A 17,718-nucleotide genomic window follows, 5' to 3' on the forward strand; every position below is an offset into this window, starting at 1 on the left:
TAGAGCCAAGAGGAGCAGAGCGGCGGGGAACGGCATGGCCGGGCTGGCGGCGGAGGAACGGACACCGGCACCGGGACCGCCCCCTCACCTCGGGCCCCGCCCCCGGGACCGCCCCCCACACCGAGAGTGGCCCCGGGACGGGCACCGGCGCCTCCCCGGTGGGGCTGGGGGACGGGGAGGATGCTCAGCACCGGCCGCTGCTCCGGTGCCCGGTGCTCCGTGGGGACCCCGGAGTCCGCCCCAGCCCGGGGGCTCCGGGTGAGGGTCAGAGACCGCGGGGGTCAAACCGGAGGGTCCGGGCCGGGGAACGCGTCCCGAGCACCGGTTGGGTGCAGCCCACCCCGGTAACATCCCCGGTGCCAGCAGGCGGCAGCACAGCCCGGGGAACCGGCACCGACGGGGGCCCAGGACCGCTCCCCGGGTCCCGACCCCTTCTCCAGCACCCCGCGGCTCCGGGTCATTCTTTCTCCTTCTCCCCGGTACCTCCGCCGCTCTTCCAAGGGACACCCGAGCCCGCGGGCCGGCTGGAGCCCGGTGGAACGGAACCGGCCCCAGCAAACCCGTCCGTGGGGACACCCAGGATATGCCCCCGCTCCGGTGGGCACACGGTGGGCAGCCGGGATCCCCCGCCCCGTGCCCGCGGTGGGGGGATGGTTGGCACCTCATTGCTGTCACCGGCGCCGGTGCCGCTCCGGGACGGACGCGATGCTGACGCCCGGTGCAGCTCCCGGACGACGGCATCGGCACGCCGGCCCCACCGGCGCACCCACATACCAGGCTCGGTTGCCGAGAGGTGGGGAAGCCGGGCTGGCGGCGGGGCCCGGGCCGTTAATGGGATTAGGGCCGCCGGGTCAGCCCTCGGCACACAAAGCCCTCGGTGCGGCCGCTGGGAACGCACCGGGGCCGGCTCCGCTGCTCCCCGCCCACCGGGGAGTCCGGTGAGCCACACCGAGCCCCGCGGTGGAGCTCCCAGAGCCCCGGTGATTGCCCAGGGTGGCTCCCCGGGATCATCTCCATGGTCCCCAACCCACTGTGGGGCACGGGGCACCTGCACTGGAGCACCCCCCATGGCACCTCCACAGCCCCCACCCCACTGGGGAGCCCTGGTCACCCCATTCTGGGCCCTGGTTCTGGCTCTGGTCACCTCATTCTGGGGTGCTGGTTCTGGTCACCCCATTCTGGTCCCTGATGCTGCTCTGGTCACCCCATTCTGGGTCCCTGGTTCTGGTTCTGGTCCCCCCATTCTGGGCCCTGGTTCTGGCTCTGGTCACCCCATTCTGGGCCCTGGTTCTGGTTCTGGTCACCCCCATTCTGGGCCCCTGGTGGTGGCCCTGGTCACCCCCATTCTGGGCCCTGGTGGTGGCTCTGGTCACCCCATTCTGGGGTGCTGGCCCTGGTCACCCCATTCTGGTCCCTGGTTCTGGCTCTGGTCACCTCATTCTGGGGTGCTGGTTCTGGTCACCCCATTCTGGTCCCTGGTGCTGGCTCTGGTCACCCCATTCTGGTCCCTGGTTCTGGTTCTGGTCACCCCATTCTGGTCCCTGTTCTGGCTCTGGTCACCTCATTCTGGGGTGCTGGTTCTGGTCACCCCCATTCTGGTCCCCGCTCCCGTCCTCTGCAGCTCTCACCCCACCAGGGAGACCCCCCCCACCACAGCCCCCCAATGACACAGACGTGGCAAACCCCCCCTCCAGCCACCATCCAGAGGGGACACGGGCATGGCACGGCATGGCACGGCATGGCACGGCATGGCACGGCAGTGCTGGCCCCAAATGCCACTCAGCCCCCCTAAACCCATGCAGGGGGGGGTGACAACAAGGAGAAGGGGGGGGTGGCAAACCTCACTCGCGCCCATCCCAGCGCTGGCACCGTCCCCACGCCCCTGCTGGGATTAGCACTAATGGGATTTACCATTTCATCCAATATTCCCCTCAAGATGAGCCTGGGAAGGGGGGAGAGCCCCCCCAACCCCCCCTCACCCCCTGCCAGCACCCCCCTCACCCCCCCCCCCCCCCCGTCCCCGTTAAGCTCTTTCTAATTAAAGCCAGCCCAGGGCTGTCCATCACCGTCCCCTCGGCGGGACCCCCACGGAAGAAGAGCCGAGGGCAGAGCTACATAAAACATGTTTAATATCCAAGGGGGGGGGGGGGGTCGGGGGGGGGTCAGGGGAGGTCACCCACCGTCTCAGGCTCGGGGGGGGGCGGGTGGGGGGCTGGGGGGCTGAGAACACACGTCCCTGGACAGGGCAGAGCCGCAGCGACACGTCACACCAAGCACAGACCAGGGGTATAAATACGGTGCTGGGGAAGGGCTGGGGGGGCACAGAACGGGTTTGGGGAGGGGGGGGGGACACTGTCCGTCCGTGAGGGGGCAGGGACATACAATCACTATGCTGGCATGGGGGGGGGGACAGGATGGGGGCAGGTGGCCAGGGTGAGGTGGGGGGGGGCACGGCCAAAGGGGACCACAGAGGTCCTGGCAGCTCCGTGTGTCACCGCCACCTCTGCGAGGGTCACGCCGCGGGAAGGAGACCTGCCTCGAAGTGACATGGGGGGGGACGTGTGGGAATGCCCGGGGGGGGGGCAAACAGGGCTGGGAGGGGGCACTGGGAGGGTGGAGGAGGTGTAGAATCCCGAATCCCCCCCCCCCCTCCCCACGGCCCTGCTGCCCCCACATTTGGTCCAGAGGAAGGCGAGGGGTGCAGGAGGGACATGCATGGGGACGGGGTGTCCCTGGTCCCCCCCCAAGGCAGGGCAGTGCTGAGGTGGCTGCCCCCAGCCCCCATCCCCACCCTGCCAGGGCTCTGCCCCCTGCCCCCCCTGGGCGTTATATAGAGCTCTAATTCCACGCACGCACACACGAGATCCGAGGGGAACCAGGGGGGACCCCAAAAAAAGGCGAAAAAACCCCACAGCAACCGGTGCCAGAAGAAAGCAAAACCCAACCGGGGCGGGGAGGGGGCGGCCGGGGGGGGGCCCTGGCATGGCCCGGGGGGGGGGGGTGGCCACAGAGGAGACCCCCCTCATTTCTTGTTCTTGAGCTGGTTGGCGAGCCAGTCGAGGCCCTCGTAGAGCCCGTCGCCGCTGGTGGCACAGGTGGCCTGGATGTACCAGTTACGGTGGCGCAGGGAGTGCAGCCCCAGCTTGTCCGTGATCTCTGCTGCGTTCATGGCGTTGGGCAGGTCCTGCAGCAGCACAAGGGGTGTCACAGGAATGGATGCCAGCCCTCCATGCCCCTCCACGGGGGCTGGCACCAGCTCTGATGCCATGGGAGTGGGCACAGCTCTGCCACAGGGGAGCATCAGCAGGCCTGATGCTGCAGGGAGGAGGGGGGAATGTGCCAGGGGGATGTGAGGCACCAGCCCTGGCACCACAGGGATGGACAGAGCTGGGTTAAACACCAGCCCTGGCACCACAGGGATGGACAGAGCTGGGTTAAACACCAGCCCTGGCACCGCAGGGATGGACAGAGCTGGGTTAAACACCAGCCCTGGCACCGCAGGGATGGACAGAGCTGGGTTAAACACCAGCCCTGGCACCACGGGGATGGACAGAGCTGGGTTAAACACCAGCCCTGGCACCACAGGGATGGACAGAGCTGGGTTAAACACCAGCCCTGGCACCGCAGGGATGGACAGAGCTGGGTTAAACACCAGCCCTGGCACCGCAGGGATGGAAAGATCTGGGTTAAACACCAGCCCTGGCACCGCAGGGATGGACAGAGCTGGGTTAAACACCAGCCTTGGCACCACAGGGATGGAAAGATCTGGGTTAAACACCAGCCCTGGCACCGCAGGGATGGACAGAGCTGGGTTAAACACCAGCCCTGGTGTCACAGGGATGGCTCCAGGGGCCACCACCATTCCTGGGGTCTTGGGGATGGCTCCAAGGGCCATCACCATCCCTGATGCCACTGGAATTCCCTGGGGGCCACCACCATCCCTGGTGCCAGGGGATGGCTCTGGGGGTCACCACCATCCCTTGTGCCACAGGGATAGCTTCAAGGGCCACCACCTTCCCTGGTGCTATGAAGATGACTCCAAGGGCCACCACTATCCCTGGTGCCATGGAGAAGGCCCCAGGGGCCACCATCATCCCTGGTGCCACAGGAATGGGTCTGGGGGCCACCACCATCCCTGTGCCATGGGAATGACCTCTGAGGCCACCACCATCTCTGGTGCCACAGGGAGGGCCACCACCTTGCCTGGTGCCATGGGGATGGCTCCAAGAGCCACCACCATCCCTGATGCCACTGGAATTCCCTAGGGATCACCCCCATCCCTGGTGCCACGGGGATGACTCCAAGGGCCACCACCATCCCTGGTGCCATGGAGATGGGTCTGGGGGCCACCACCATCCCTGGTGCCATGGAGATGGGTCTGGGGGCCACCACCATCCCTGGTGCCATGGAGATGACTCCAAGGGCCACCACCATCCCTGGTGCCAAAGAGAGGGCCACCACCATCCCTGGTGCCACGGAGACGACTCCAAGGGCCACCACCATCCCTGGTGCCACAGAGGGCCATCACCATCCCTGGTGCCATGGAGATGGGTCTGGGGGCCACCACCATCCCTGGCGCCATGGAGATGGGTCTGGGGGCCACCACCATCCCTGGTGCCATGGAGATGGGTCTGGGGGCCACCACCATCCCTGGCGCCACAGACACGGCCGTGCCTCTGTCCCACCACCTCTTTGACACCAGCCCTGATGCCGCAGCACGTCCCACACCACACGGCTGCCCTGACACCCCAGGGATGTCTCCCCCCCACCACAAGGCTCTCCCCACCCCCAGACCCACCTGCTTGTTGGCGAAGACGAGGAGGACGGCGTCCCTGAGCTCATCCTCCGCCAGCATCCGCATCAGCTCCTCCCGCGCCTCGTTCACCCGCTCCCGGTCGTTGCTGTCCACCACGAAGATCAGCCCTGGCCAGAGCAGGGGGCACCATCAGGGCTTGCCTGTGCTGCTCCCCGAGTCCCCACCGCGCTGTGCCCTGAGCCACCTACCCTGGGTGTTCTGGAAGTAATGCCTCCAGAGGGGCCGGATCTTGTCCTGCCCGCCCACGTCCCACACGGTGAAGCTGATGTTCTTGTACTCCACCGTCTCCACGTTGAAGCCTGCAGGGAGAGACAGTGCAGGGAAACTGAGGCACGGGGCAGCCACCAGGCCCTTCAAAGGAGCCCTGGGCATCCCCATTCTGGGCCCTGGTGCTGGTTCTGGTCATCCCATTCTGGGTCCTGGTGCTGCCCACCCATCCCACAGGGTGAAGCCGATGTTCTTGTACTCCACTGTCTCCACGCTGAACCCTGCAAGGAGCGACAGTGCAGGGAAACTGAGGCACGGGGCAGCCACCAGCCCCTTCAAAGGAGCCCTGGGCACCCCATTCTGGGCCCTAGTGCTGGTCACCCCATTTTGGGGTGCTGGCTCTGTTCACCCCATTCTGGGGTGCTGGCTCTGGTCACCCCATTCTGCACCCTGGTGCTGGTTCTGGTCACCCAATTCCGGGGTGCTATGCCCTGGTCACCCCACTCTGGGCCCTGGTCCTGCCCACCCATCCCACACGGTGAAGCTGATGTTCTTGTACTCCACTGTCTCCACGCTGAACCCTGCAAGGAGCGACAGTGCAGGGAAACTGAGGCACGGGGCAGCCACCAGCCCCTTCAAAGGAGCCCTGGGCACTCCATTCTGGGCCCTGGTGCTGGTCACCCCACTCTGAGGTGCTGGCTCTGGTGAACCCATTCTGGGCCCTGGCTCTTGTCACCCCATTTTGGGGTGCTGGCTCTGTTCACCCCATTCTGGGGTGCTGGCTCTGGTCACCCCATTCTGCACCCTGGTGCTGGCTCTGGTCACCCAATTCCAGGGTGCTATGCCCTGGTCACCCCACTCTGGGCCCTGGTGCTGCCCACCCACATCCCACAGGGTGAAGCCGATGTTCTTGTACTCCACTGTCTCCATGTTGAACCCCGCGGGGAGCAACAGTGCAGGGAAACTGAGGCACGGGGCAGCCACCAGCCCCTTCAAAGGAGCCCTGGGCACCCCATTCTGGGCCCTAGTGCTGGTCACCCCACTCTGAGGTGCTGGCTCTGGTGAACCCATTCTGGGCCCTGGCTCTGGTCACCCCATTCTGGGATGCTGGCTCTGGTCACTCCATTCTGGGGTGCTGGCTCTGGTCACCCCATTCTGCACCCTGGTGCTGGTTCTGGTCACCCAATTCCAGGGTGCTATGCCCTGGTCACCCCACTCTGGGCCCTGGTGCTGCCCACCCACGTCCCACAGGGTGAAGCCGATGTTCTTGTACTCCACTGTCTCCATGTTGAACCCTGCGGGGAGCGACAGTGCAGGGAAACTGAGGCACGGGGCAGCCCCTTCAAAGGAGCCCAGATTGGGAGCGGGCTCCGCTCAGCGCCCCCCCCCCCCCCTCAAGCCCACCCACCGATGGTGGGGATGGTGGTGACGATCTCGCCCAGTTTGAGCTTGTAGAGGATGGTGGTCTTGCCAGCAGCGTCCAGCCCCACCATGAGGATCCGCATCTCCTTCTTGCCGATCAGGCTCTTCAGCAGGTTCCCGAAGATGTTGCCCATGGTGACGGCGGCGCTGGCTCCGAGGCCGGATCCTGCGGGGGCATGGGGCAGGCTGGGGGAGGCCCTGAAATCTGCAGGGGTGGAGCCGAGGGCTCCCCGGTGCTCGGAGCAGGGGGGGAAATCGGGGATCCTCGTGTCCTGGGGGGGATGCAGGGTTTGGGGGACCCCATGAAAGGGGCTGGGGAGGGGGTTGTGAACTGTATGGGGGTGTCTGTGCGTGCAGCTCGGGGGATGCTGAGCCTGCCCCCGCTGCACCCTGCAGAAGGACAGCGCAGGGCGCTGCACTGAGGGAAACTGAGGCAGAGCTGTCGCCCCCCTCGACAAGAGCAGAGCCCCCCCCCGGACCGGACCCGACCCAGCCTCCGCACGATGCCCCCATCACCGCAACCTCGCCGGAGGGGGAGGCCACATCACCCCCGCCCCCTCAACCCGAACCGCAGCGCGCCCCTTCCCCCGCACCGTGCGCATCCCCCGCGCCCCCGGGACCCCCCAATTCCCCGCTCCCCCTCTTCACCACCCCCCCATCACAACGCGCCCCCAAACCCCCTCATCTCCATCCCGCACTGCGCCGCCCCCCCCGCGCATCGCCCCCCGCCGCACCGTACCGCATCCCCCCGCGCCGCCCGGTACGACCCCAACCCACCGGGGCTCCGCGCCCCCGCCGCACCGGGCACCCCGGTACCGGCTGCAGCCCCCCCCGCGCCGGTGCGGTGCTGATCGCCCCCCCTCGCCCCGGTTATCCCCGCGCACCCCCCGGCGATGCCCGCGCCCCGCACCCCCGAGCGGCGGGCGGCCCCCCGCACCTGGTGCCGGTGCCGGTGCCGGTTCCGCCCCCGCCGCCGCTGACTCTGCACCGCTCCCGCCGCCGGAAGCGGAGGCCCCGAGCGCGCCGATCTCGCGAGAGCGCCCGGTTAACCCCCCCCCCAACCCCCCTCCCGCCGCCCCGCTCCGCTTCCCGCAACCTCCCCCCCCCCCCACACCGGGACCGGGGGCGCGCACGGGGAGCGGCGGAGGGGGGGGGGGGGAGCGGGGGTGCAATGGCGAGAGGCACCGGGCGTTACCATGGCAACGGCTGCAGCAGTGGGGGGGGGGACACTGAGGGGGGGGACACTGAGGGGGGGTCCCCGTGTGTCCCCCCCCACCCCGCCATCAGCCCGGTCCTGGCGGCACCGGGACCCGCACCGGGGGGGGCAGAGCCGAGTCCGAAGGGGAGAGCGGGGTCCCGGCTCTTCCGCCCCCGCCGTGAGCACCGGGGACGCAGCGTCCCGGTTTGGGGGGGGTCCCTGTGTTTCACGGGGGACGGGGACCCCCGCACCGTAACGGGGGGACAGGCTGAGCACCTCCGCACCGTGCCGGTATGGTCGGTACCGAGGCCGCCCCGGTGTTCGCAGGCTGGGCAGGGGACGGGACGGGGCGCGGGGAACCCGCGGGTGCTTCCCACGTCCGTCCGTTTGTCCGTCCCTGCTCGGCGCCGCGGGACAGAACGGATCCCCCCCGCTCCCAGGCAGGTACCGGGGGCGCCGAGCAGCACCGGGCGCCCCGACGGCTGCGGGAACTGTTCCAGCGGCACCCCAGAACTGAGGGGGGATCCCGAGCACCGGGCTGCAGCACAGAGGGGATGGGGGGAACGGGGGCTCGGGGCAGCGAGTGCGAGGACCGGAGAGTCCCGGGATGGAGCGGGGGAGGCGAGGGCCGCGGTTGCGCCCCGCCGCTGGTGGCACAGCCCCGGGCAGGGCCCTCCCAGCCGCGCCCCGGGGCCTCCCCGCGGCCGCTGACCTCAGCCCCGGGAGCCCCGACGGGGCGGAGGCCCGAGGGCGTGGACACGGCCCGGCCCGGCCGGGAACCGGGGCGGGGGAGGCGGGAGCGCCGCGCTGGAGCAGACCCCGGCTCGGCCCTGGGTTCCTCCCGGGCCGGGGGAAGGGCTGCGGGTGGGTGCCGGTGCGAGCCCCCCACCCCCGCCGCCGTCCCGGGGCTTTGTCCGTCCTTGAATTAAACTGGAGAGCGGCGGCCCCGGGCCGTGACGGGCCAGCGGGGCTAATCCGGCCCCGCATGACTGGTCCGGGGAAACCGCGGCGGGGGGATTACCCCCCCCGGTTCCCGCCCCAACGGGGGACTCAGCTCAGGGCCCCCGGCCCGTCGGGCCCCGCGCTGGGGACTTCACACCCACCCACAACCGGCCCGGGCGGGGGGTGACGGGGACAGTCGTGTCCCAACCGGGACCGGGCCAGCACCGGCCCTGCGTGCCCGTGTTCTGGCCGTGGGCGCGTCCGGCCGCCGCCATCCGAGCACCCCCTGCCCTTCCTTCTGTCCGCCCTCCCTCAATCCCTCCGGTCCATCCCTACCTCCGACACCCGGTACCGGCCCAGACCGGGCTCTCCGGGGCAGCGGGAGCCGTGCGGGGCCGTGCCGCGCCCACGCGGGTTGTGCACACCGTTCACGGGGGTCCGGGACAGCCCGGGACAAGCCGGGCTCCAGCGGCTGGAAGAGGCTGTAGCCCCCGTTCCACCGGGCAAGGAGTAGGACGGGACAGGGCTCCGTGGGCTCCGGAGGGGCGCCCGGCAGCCTCGACGGTCCCCGTCCCCGGGCACCGCACGTCGCGTCCCCCGGGAAGCCCCGGGACGGTGTCCCCGGCCTTTCCCCTGCGCCCGGGACTGTCACGGAGCTCTGCCTCCCCCGTGCGCCCGGGACTGTCCCGGGATATCCCGTCACTCCTTGCCCCTGTGCACCCCGGGCTGTCCCGGGACATCCCGGGCTATCCCCGTTCCCCGCTCCCTCCGTGCGCCCGGAGCCGTCCGGGGCCATCCCGGGTTATTCCGGGACCGGCTCCTCCTCGCACCGGGAGCTGTCGCGGGCCCGTGCCGGTGCCTGCAGAACGTGCGCGCGGGACGGCGGGGAAGGCGGGGGGCGGCAGCCGGGAGCTCTGGGCACGGGGCCGGGGCGCAGCCACCCCGCCGGGCTAATCCGGGCCGTGACGGACAGCCCCGGCGCCGCCGCTCCCGCCGCCCCGTAAGAGATGCCGCAGCTCCGCCGCTCCCCATTGTTAGGGCGAGGACGCGGGGAGGCCCCGCGCGGCGGGACCGGCCCACGGGGACCCTCCGCGCCGCCCCTATAAGAGGGAAGGGGCTGGAAGATGCTCCCGGGTGCTGAGCGCTGTGCCGAGCCCAGTCCAGCCGTGCCGGCTCCCCGGGGAGCTGCCGGTACCGACCACCGGCACCGGGTACCGCGCACGGGCCGCCGAGAGCCAGCAGCGGTACCGACGCGCAGAGTGCCGAGCGCCGGCTCCCCAGAAGCGGCACCGCGAACGGAGCGCCCGACGCCGCGCTCCGGGGCCCGCTCGGTGCGCGCTGGGCACCGCACCCCCGACGCCGCGCCCCGGCCACCGGCTGCAGCCCCGGTGGCGGCGGCGGTGCCGGCCCGGCCCGCCCGCCCGGCGCTCCCCGCGTCCCCCCGCGGCCGTCCTGATCTCGGAGCCGCCCCGCGCGTCCGGAAACACGCGTGGATGTAGCGGCCGGGCCGGGGGCTCTGCGGCACCATAAATACCGGGACGGCCGCTCGCCCGCGCACTCTGCCGGGGCTCCCGGGGCCGGAGCCATGCGCGCCGCCGCGCTGGGGCTGGCGCTCCGGGCACTCTGGGCTCTGGCCCTCTCCTCGCTCTCCAACACGCTGGCAGTGAACAACAGCGGGCGGTGGTGGTGAGTCGGACAGCACCGGCACCGGCACCGGTACCGGCACCGGGGTGGTGAGGCGGGAGGGCGGGGCTGGCACGGGAACAGCAGGGACTGCCCTGCGCGCAGGAATGGGGCGTGTGGGGGAACACGGGGCTGCGAGCCGCCTTTGGGATCCCTGCGGGGGATGCTGCGGTGGCAGCGAGGAACCTGCAGGGAGGCCGAGGTGAGGAGGGAGGCGCTGGGGTCACCATCCCCACCTGTGCCGCAGGGGCATCATCAACGTGGCCTCGTCCACCAACCTGCTGACCGACTCCAAGAACGTGCAGCTGGTGCTGGACCCCAGCCTGCAGCTGCTGAGCCGAAAGCAGCGCAAGCTGATCCGGCAGAACCCCGGCATCCTGCACAGCGTCAGCTCCGGCCTCCAGACCGCCATCAAGGAGTGCAAGTGGCAGTTCCGCAACCGCCGCTGGAACTGCCCCACCTCGCAGGGCCCCAACATCTTCGGCAAAATCGTCAACAGGGGTGAGGCTGGCGGGGGGGAAGCACGGGGGTCCCCCAGACCTCCTCCATGCACCCCCCCAAGTCGGGATGCTCATCAAAGCACCCCTGGTGTCTATGGGGCATCACCAGCTCGTTGTGATGGAGGGTTGGGGGTGTCAGTGGGTGCCCCCTCCCCATGCTGGCAGCACCCTGAGGCCCCGCTCCCTCCGCAGGCTGCCGGGAGACAGCGTTCATCTTTGCCATCACCAGCGCTGGCGTGACGCACTCGGTGGCCCGGTCGTGCTCGGAGGGCTCCATCGAGTCCTGCACCTGTGACTACCGGCGCCGCGGGCCCGGGGGTCCCGACTGGCACTGGGGGGGCTGCAGTGACAACATCGACTTCGGCCGCCTCTTTGGGAGGGAGTTTGTGGACTCCAGTGAGAAAGGCCGGGACCTGCGTTTCCTCATGAACCTGCACAACAACGAGGCTGGGCGCATGGTGAGGGCACCGGGGGCTTGCTGAGGGCACTGGGGTGGGCGCAGAGATGAGCGAGGCCACCAAAACCTTCTGCCTGTTCCCATGTGTGTGTTGGGAGCAGCTGGAGATGGGTTCTGTGCTTGTCTTTGGGATAAATGATGTCTGAGGGATGTGACAGTGCAGAAATGAGGGGTGTAGGAGCGTCCCCACGGGGATCTCAACCTGCTCACAAAGCCCCAAATTCCTCTTTCCTTCCAGACACAAAGATGAGCACGACCACCAAGACCTTCAGCCTGTTCCCATGTGTGTGTTGGGAACAGTTGGAGATGGGTTTTGTGCTTGTCTTTGGGATAAATAAGTGATGTCTGAGTGATGTGACAGTGAAGAAATGAGGGGTGTAGGAGCACGGTGGTCCCCAGGAGGGTCTCAGGCTGCTCACAAAGCCCCAAATTCCCATTTCCTTCCAGGCACAAAGATGAGCACAACCACCAAGACCTTCAGCCTGTTCTGGGAACAGTTAGAGATGGGTTTCACACTTGTCTCTGGGACAAATAAGTGATGTGACAGTGCAGAAATGAGGGGTGTAGGAGCACGGTGGTCCCTAGGGTGGGTCTCAGGCTGCTCACAAAGCTCCAAATTCCCCTTTTCTTCCAGGCACAAAGATGAGCACAACCACCAAGACTTTTAGCCTGTTCTGGGAACAGTTGGAGATGGGTTTTGTGCTTGTCTTTGGGACGAGTGATGTCTGAGAGATGTGACAGTGCAGAAATGAGGGGTGTAGGAGCACGGTGGTCCCCAGGGACATCTCAGGCTGCTCACAAAGCCCCAAATTCCCCTTTTCTTCCAGGCACAGAGATGAGCACAACCACCAAGACCTTCAGCCTGTTCTGGGAACAGTTGGAGATGGGTTTCACACTTGTCTTTGGGATAAATAAGTGATGTGACAGTGCAGAAATGAGGGCTGTAGGAGCACGGTGGTCCCCAGGGACATCTCAGGCTGCTCACAAAGCCCCAAATTCCCCTTTTCTTCCAGGCACAGAGATGAGCACGGCCACCAAAACCTTCTGCCTGTTCCCATGTGTGTCTTGGGAACAGTTGGAGATGGGTTTTGTGCTTGTCTTTGGGACGAGTGATGTCTGAGAGATGTGACAGTGCAGAAATGAGGGGTGTAGGAGCACGGTTGTCCCCAGGAGGGTCTCAGGCTGCTCACAAAGCCCCGAATTTCCCTTTTCTTCCAGACTGTCTTCTCGGAGATGCGCCAGGAGTGCAAGTGCCACGGCATGTCGGGCTCCTGCACCGTGCGCACCTGCTGGATGCGGCTGCCCACCTTCCGTGCCGTGGGCGACGTCCTGAAGGATCGCTTCGACGGCGCTTCCCGCGTCATCTACGGCAACAAGGGCAGCAACCGCGCGTCGCGGGTGGAGCTGCACCACCTGGAGCCCGAGAACCCGGCCCACAAACCCCCCTCGCCCCACGACCTGGTCTACTTCGAGAAGTCGCCCAATTTCTGCACCTACAGCGGGAAGATGGGCACGGCGGGCACGGCCGGGAGGTTCTGCAACAGCTCCTCGCCGGGGCTGGACGGGTGCGAGCTGCTGTGCTGCGGGCGCGGGTACCGCACGCGCACCCAGCGCGTCACCGAGCGCTGCAACTGCACCTTCCACTGGTGCTGCCACGTCAGCTGCCTCAACTGCACCAACACCCAGGTGCTGCACGAGTGCCTGTGAGCTGCCCTCTGCCCAGCCCCGGACGGGGGTCAGCGCCACCCACCCCCCGTGACGGGTGCCCGGCTGGATTGAAGGCACCTATGGGTGGGGGGGTGTGGATGTGTCCTAGGGACCCCCGTCCTGCCACGGGTGGGCTCAGTGTCAAGCACCTTGCTGGCCACTCCCCGGCTCCACGGGGTCACTTCTTGCTGTAAATAAAATATTTATTGTGGACGGTTTGGTGCTGCCGCCCCTCCACCCCCCCACCCCGCTTCGCTGGCCCCAGGCCCTGTTTTTTATAATGAAAGATAATAATAATTAATAATAATTAATAATAATGATGCTTTGTTACAGGTGTCATTGATAGCCTTTAGAGAAGAATAAAGAATATATTTTTATCAGTCCTGCCCCTGATTTGTGTCTGGGGAGAGCTGGGGGAAGGAGGGGGGACACCAATGCATCCCAAACCGTGCGATGAGCTGTCCATCTGTCCATCCATCACTTCTCCATCCCCATCCCACGTCCATCAGCCTGTCTGCCTGCTGTCTGTCCATCTCTCTCCTCCTTCCCTCCGCTCTCCGCCATCCCCTCCCCGCAGACCCCGTTCCTTCTCCCGCTGTGCCCGTCTCCATCGCAGCCATTCCCGGCCGGGACCGTGCAATCCCCAGGGCTGCGGCGCCCATCACCATGGCACCTTGACTGCAGCATCTCCGATGCTGGAATTCGCCGGGGCGGTCGGGCTGGTGCCGCCGAGGCCGGGAGTTGGGAGCGGCCCCGGGAGGCACAAGACGACAGACAGGGAATGAGCATCGTCCATCACCGCTACCGGCCGGGGCTGACGGCTCCCCTCGGCTCCGGGGGAAAAGCAGGGCCGGGGGAGGGCACCGGGGTTACCGGGGCAGGGGCCAGAGGGGACAGAGATGGCCACTGGCCCCACAAACAGCCCGACATCCGCGTGTGACCACAAGAGAAATGATGTGGAGAAGCGGGAGGGTGCAGCTCCATGGTTGGCAGGTGCTCTGCTGGCATGGGATGGGCATTTCTGCGGGGCAGGCTTCCCTCAGGATGGGCATCCCTCTGGAATGGGCATCCCTTTGGAATGGGCATCTTCTTGGCACAGTCCTCCCACTGGAGTGGGCACCACACCAGGATGGGAATTCAGCACGCAGGACGTGCCCTGAGATGGGTTTTTCCCTGGGATAAGCATCCCAAAGGGGTGGGCACATCTCCAGAATGGGCATCCTTGGGAAAGGCATCCTTCTGGGACAGGCATCCCATCAGAATGGGCATCCCTTTGGAATGGGCATCTTCTTGGGACAGTCCTCCCACTGGAGTGGGCACCACACCAGGATGGGAATTCAGCTCTCAGGATGTGCCCTGAGATGGTTTTTTTTCTGGGATAAGCATCCCAAAGGGGTGGGCACATCCCCAGAAGGGGCACCCTTGGGAAGGGCATCCTTCTGGGACAGGCATCCCATCAGAACGGGCATCCCTTTGGAATGGGCATCTTCTTGGCACAGTCCTCCCACTGGAGTGGGCACCACACCAGGATGGGAATTCAGCTCTCAGGACGTGCCCTGAGATGGGTTTTTTTTCTGTGATAAGCATCCCAAAGGGGTGGGCACATCTCCAGAATGGGCATCCTTGGGAAAGGCATCCTTCTGGGACAGGCATCCCATCAGAATGGGCATCCCTTTGGAATGGGCATCTTCTTGGGACAGTCCAGGAGTGGGCACCCAACCAGGATGGGAATTCAGCTCTCAGGATGTGCCCTGAGATGGGTTTTTTCTGTGATAAGCATCCCAAAGGGGTGGGCACATCCCCAGAAGGGGCACCCTTGGCAAGGGCATCCTTTTGGGACAGGCATCCCACGGGGATGGCCACAGGCTCCACACATCCCCCCCCTGCACCATTATTTCACACTTGGGGACATCAAAACCTCCTTCTCTGTGCTTGGGGGACCCCCAGCCCGGTGTCCCGGGGGTGCCCAGAGCCCGGGCTCCCCCCCCAGAGCCGGGAACCTCTCGGGGCCCCTGAGGCTGCACCGCATCAAAGGCTGCGGGATGACGCTGCCAGCACCCGAAATATCCCGCGGAGCCGATAGTGGAAAAGTTGATGTTTCGAGACTCAAAGGAGGAGGGGGGGGAAAAACACCCTGGGGGCCCCCGCTGCCCGCGCCGAGGTCAAAACACAGCCCGGCGGGGAGAGTAAAATACCAAAAGGCGAGGAAAAACGCCTGGAAAGGAACACAGCCCGAAATAACCCTCCGAGCATCTCCCGCCTGCCCGTTTATCTGCCTGCTAAATTCTGCTCCTGCTTCAGCATGAAAATAGCCTGTTTTCCTGCGGTAGGAGTCAGGAATATAGATAATGACATTCTTATAAGTCACCTCTGTTACTCAGCTTTTCCTGCGTGTCCTGCTGGGCACCTCGGGCAGCCGCCGCGACCCCCAGGTGGGCAGGGGCACCCTGGGCACGGGGCACAGACCTCCCCTGGCGTGGACAAATATCCCTGGGTGCTGGAAATAGCTGCTGTGGGCCAGCTGAGGGCCAGGGAGAGGGCGGTGCCATCCTGCAGCGGGCTGTCACATCTGGGAAGCCGGGTAACAGCTGGATGGTGGCCACAAGCTGGGCCTGCTGAGGGATGGGACAGCCCCGTTTTCAGGGATGGGGCTCTGCCTGGGGCTGTGGGACAGAGAGACACACAGAAATGCAGGACAGAGGGACAGGAGGGCTTCCAGGACAGAGATGTCGTTCCCCAGAAATGTGGGACACTGGGATAGGACAATGTCCAGGGGTGCAGGACAGAGGGACACAGCCATGCCCAGGAGTACAGGACAGAGGGACAGAGCCATGCCCAGGGGTGCAGGACAGAGGGACACAGCCATGCCCAGTGGTGCAGGACAGAGGGACACAGCCATGCCCAGGAGTACAGGACAGTGGGGTGGTGACATTCCACAAAGTTCAGGACAGAAAGACAGGACAATGTCCAGTGGTGCAGACAGAGGGACACAGCCATGCCCAGGAGTACAGGACAGTGGAGTGGTGACATTCCCCAGCGTGCAGGACAGAAGGACAGGACAATACCCAAAGTTTCTGGACAGAGGGACAGGATGACACAGAGAGATGCAGAACAGAGCTGTGCCTAGAGGTGTGGGACAGAGGGATGGTGTCATTCCCAGAATCCAGGAAAAGGGACGGGACTGTGGCCAGAGGTGCAGGACAGAGGAATTGTGGCATTCCCAGAGGTGTAGGACAAGGGAATTCTGTCATTCCTAGAGGTACAGGACAGAGGAATTGTGGCATTCCCAGGGGTGCAGGACAGGGGAATTGTGGCATTCCCAGGGGTACAGGACAGGGGAATTGTGGCATTCCAGAGGTGCAGGACAGGGGAATTGTGGCATTCCCAGGGGTGCAGGACAGAGGAATTGTGTTATTCTCAAAGGTACAGGACAGAGGAATTGTGGCATTCCCAGGGGTACAGGACAGAGGAATTGTGGCATTCCAGAGGTGCAGGACAAGGGAATTCTGTCATTCCTAGAGGTACAGGACAGGACAGTGCCCAGAGGTGCAGGACAGGGGAATTGTGGCATTCCCAGGGGTGCAGGACAGGGGAATTGTGTCATTCCAGAGGTGCAGGACAGAGGAATTGTGGCATTCCAGAGGTGCAGGACAGAGGAATTGTGGCATTCTCAGAGGTGCAGGACAGAGGAATTGTGGCATTCCAGAGGTGCAGGACAGGGGAATTGTGTCATTCTCAGAGGTGCAGGACAGAGGAATTGTGGCATTCCAGAGGTGCAGGACAGGGGAATTGTATCATTCCCAGGGGTACAGGACAGAGGAATTGTGGCATTCCCAGAGGTGCAGGACAGGACAGTGCCCAGAAGTGTGGGGCAGGAGGACTCTGCCATTTCCAGAAATGCACGACAGAAGGGCAGAGCAGCATCCAGAGGTGCAGGACAGACACACAGAGCTGTGCCCACCTGGCCCCATCCCACCTGCAGGACCATCCCCATCCCATCCCATCCCATCCCATCCCATCCCATCCCATCCCATCCCATCCCATCCCATCCCATCCCATCCCATCCCATCCCATCCCATCCCATCCCATCCCATCCCATCCCATCCCATCCCATCCCCTGTCACCATCACCAGCGGCACAGCCCCGTCCCGGCTCCCCTCGCCTCCGGTCGATGCGGACCCGCGTCCCGCCAGCTCCCGGCTTGTCCGGCCGCCCCCTCCCATCCGCCGCATTCCTCCGGCGCGGGGCCAACGCGCCCAGCAACGGTGGCAGCGCTGGCCTCTAATCCCCGGGCATGCCAGCCCCGGGGGGACCGTCGCCGTCACCCACTCCCTGATAGGTGACCAAGGCCCGAGACGAACAATTAGGGACAAAGCGGAGCCGCCGGGGGCTAACGCCGGCCTTCACGGGTGCCTTGTGCGGCATTCGGCGGGTTTAATGAATTGTCCATCAATCCTTTCAGCTCCGCTCGCCCGGGCTGGATTAATCTGAGAAGCCGCAGTGGGGAAGGAGCCGCTAAGCCTGTATTTATTACTCTGCCATTGTAACTAATTGAGGTAATTATCTGTGACTCCAACCCCGCGCAACAATGGCGCATTCAGCGGGCCCTTCCCACCGGCTCCTCGCGCGGCCTGGGAGAGGCGGCACGGCGGGCAGGGACACGGGGACGCGGCGGGGACGGTGGCGTGGGGACGGTCAGGGTGTCAGCAGGTGACACCGCGCTGCGGGGACGCGGACAGCGCTGCTGGCACGCGTGGGATGTGGCACGGCCGGTGCCAGCTGCACG

General features: G+C 65.9%; 3 protein-coding genes across 3 annotated transcripts in view; 1 reads left to right on the forward strand and 2 right to left on the reverse strand.

The window, feature by feature from the left end:
- Positions 1–772, reverse strand: part of FKBP11 (FKBP prolyl isomerase 11) — a 2,445-nt gene extending 1,673 nt beyond the window's left edge. Inside the window, exon 1 of the mRNA XM_063179217.1 lies at positions 484–772. Within this exon, the coding sequence (XP_063035287.1) occupies positions 484–772 (289 nt within the window). The remainder of the gene's footprint in view (positions 1–483) is intronic.
- Positions 773–3,011: 2,239 nt separating this feature from the next.
- On the reverse strand, positions 3,012–7,489 carry ARF3 (ADP ribosylation factor 3). The gene is made up of 5 exons (XM_063179298.1): positions 7,383–7,489; positions 6,432–6,611; positions 5,005–5,115; positions 4,799–4,923; positions 3,012–3,184 (listed from the first exon to the last, which is right to left on the reverse strand). The coding sequence occupies exons 2-5, from the start codon at positions 6,577–6,579 to the stop codon at positions 3,023–3,025; spliced, it is 546 nt and encodes a 181-aa protein (XP_063035368.1). The 5' UTR covers positions 6,580–6,611; positions 7,383–7,489; the 3' UTR covers positions 3,012–3,022.
- Positions 7,490–10,170: 2,681 nt separating this feature from the next.
- On the forward strand, positions 10,171–13,212 carry WNT1 (Wnt family member 1). Its single transcript, XM_063179218.1, has 4 exons — positions 10,171–10,271; positions 10,483–10,769; positions 10,961–11,226; positions 12,444–13,212. Exons 1-4 carry the CDS (start codon positions 10,171–10,173, stop codon positions 12,930–12,932), a joined length of 1,143 nt encoding a protein of 380 aa, XP_063035288.1. The 3' UTR covers positions 12,933–13,212.
- Positions 13,213–17,718: the final 4,506 nt, after the last annotated feature.

The sequence above is a fragment of the Melospiza melodia genome, chromosome 31 (assembly GCF_035770615.1).
Source record: "Melospiza melodia melodia isolate bMelMel2 chromosome 31, bMelMel2.pri, whole genome shotgun sequence".
Lineage (NCBI taxonomy): Eukaryota > Metazoa > Chordata > Aves > Passeriformes > Passerellidae > Melospiza > Melospiza melodia.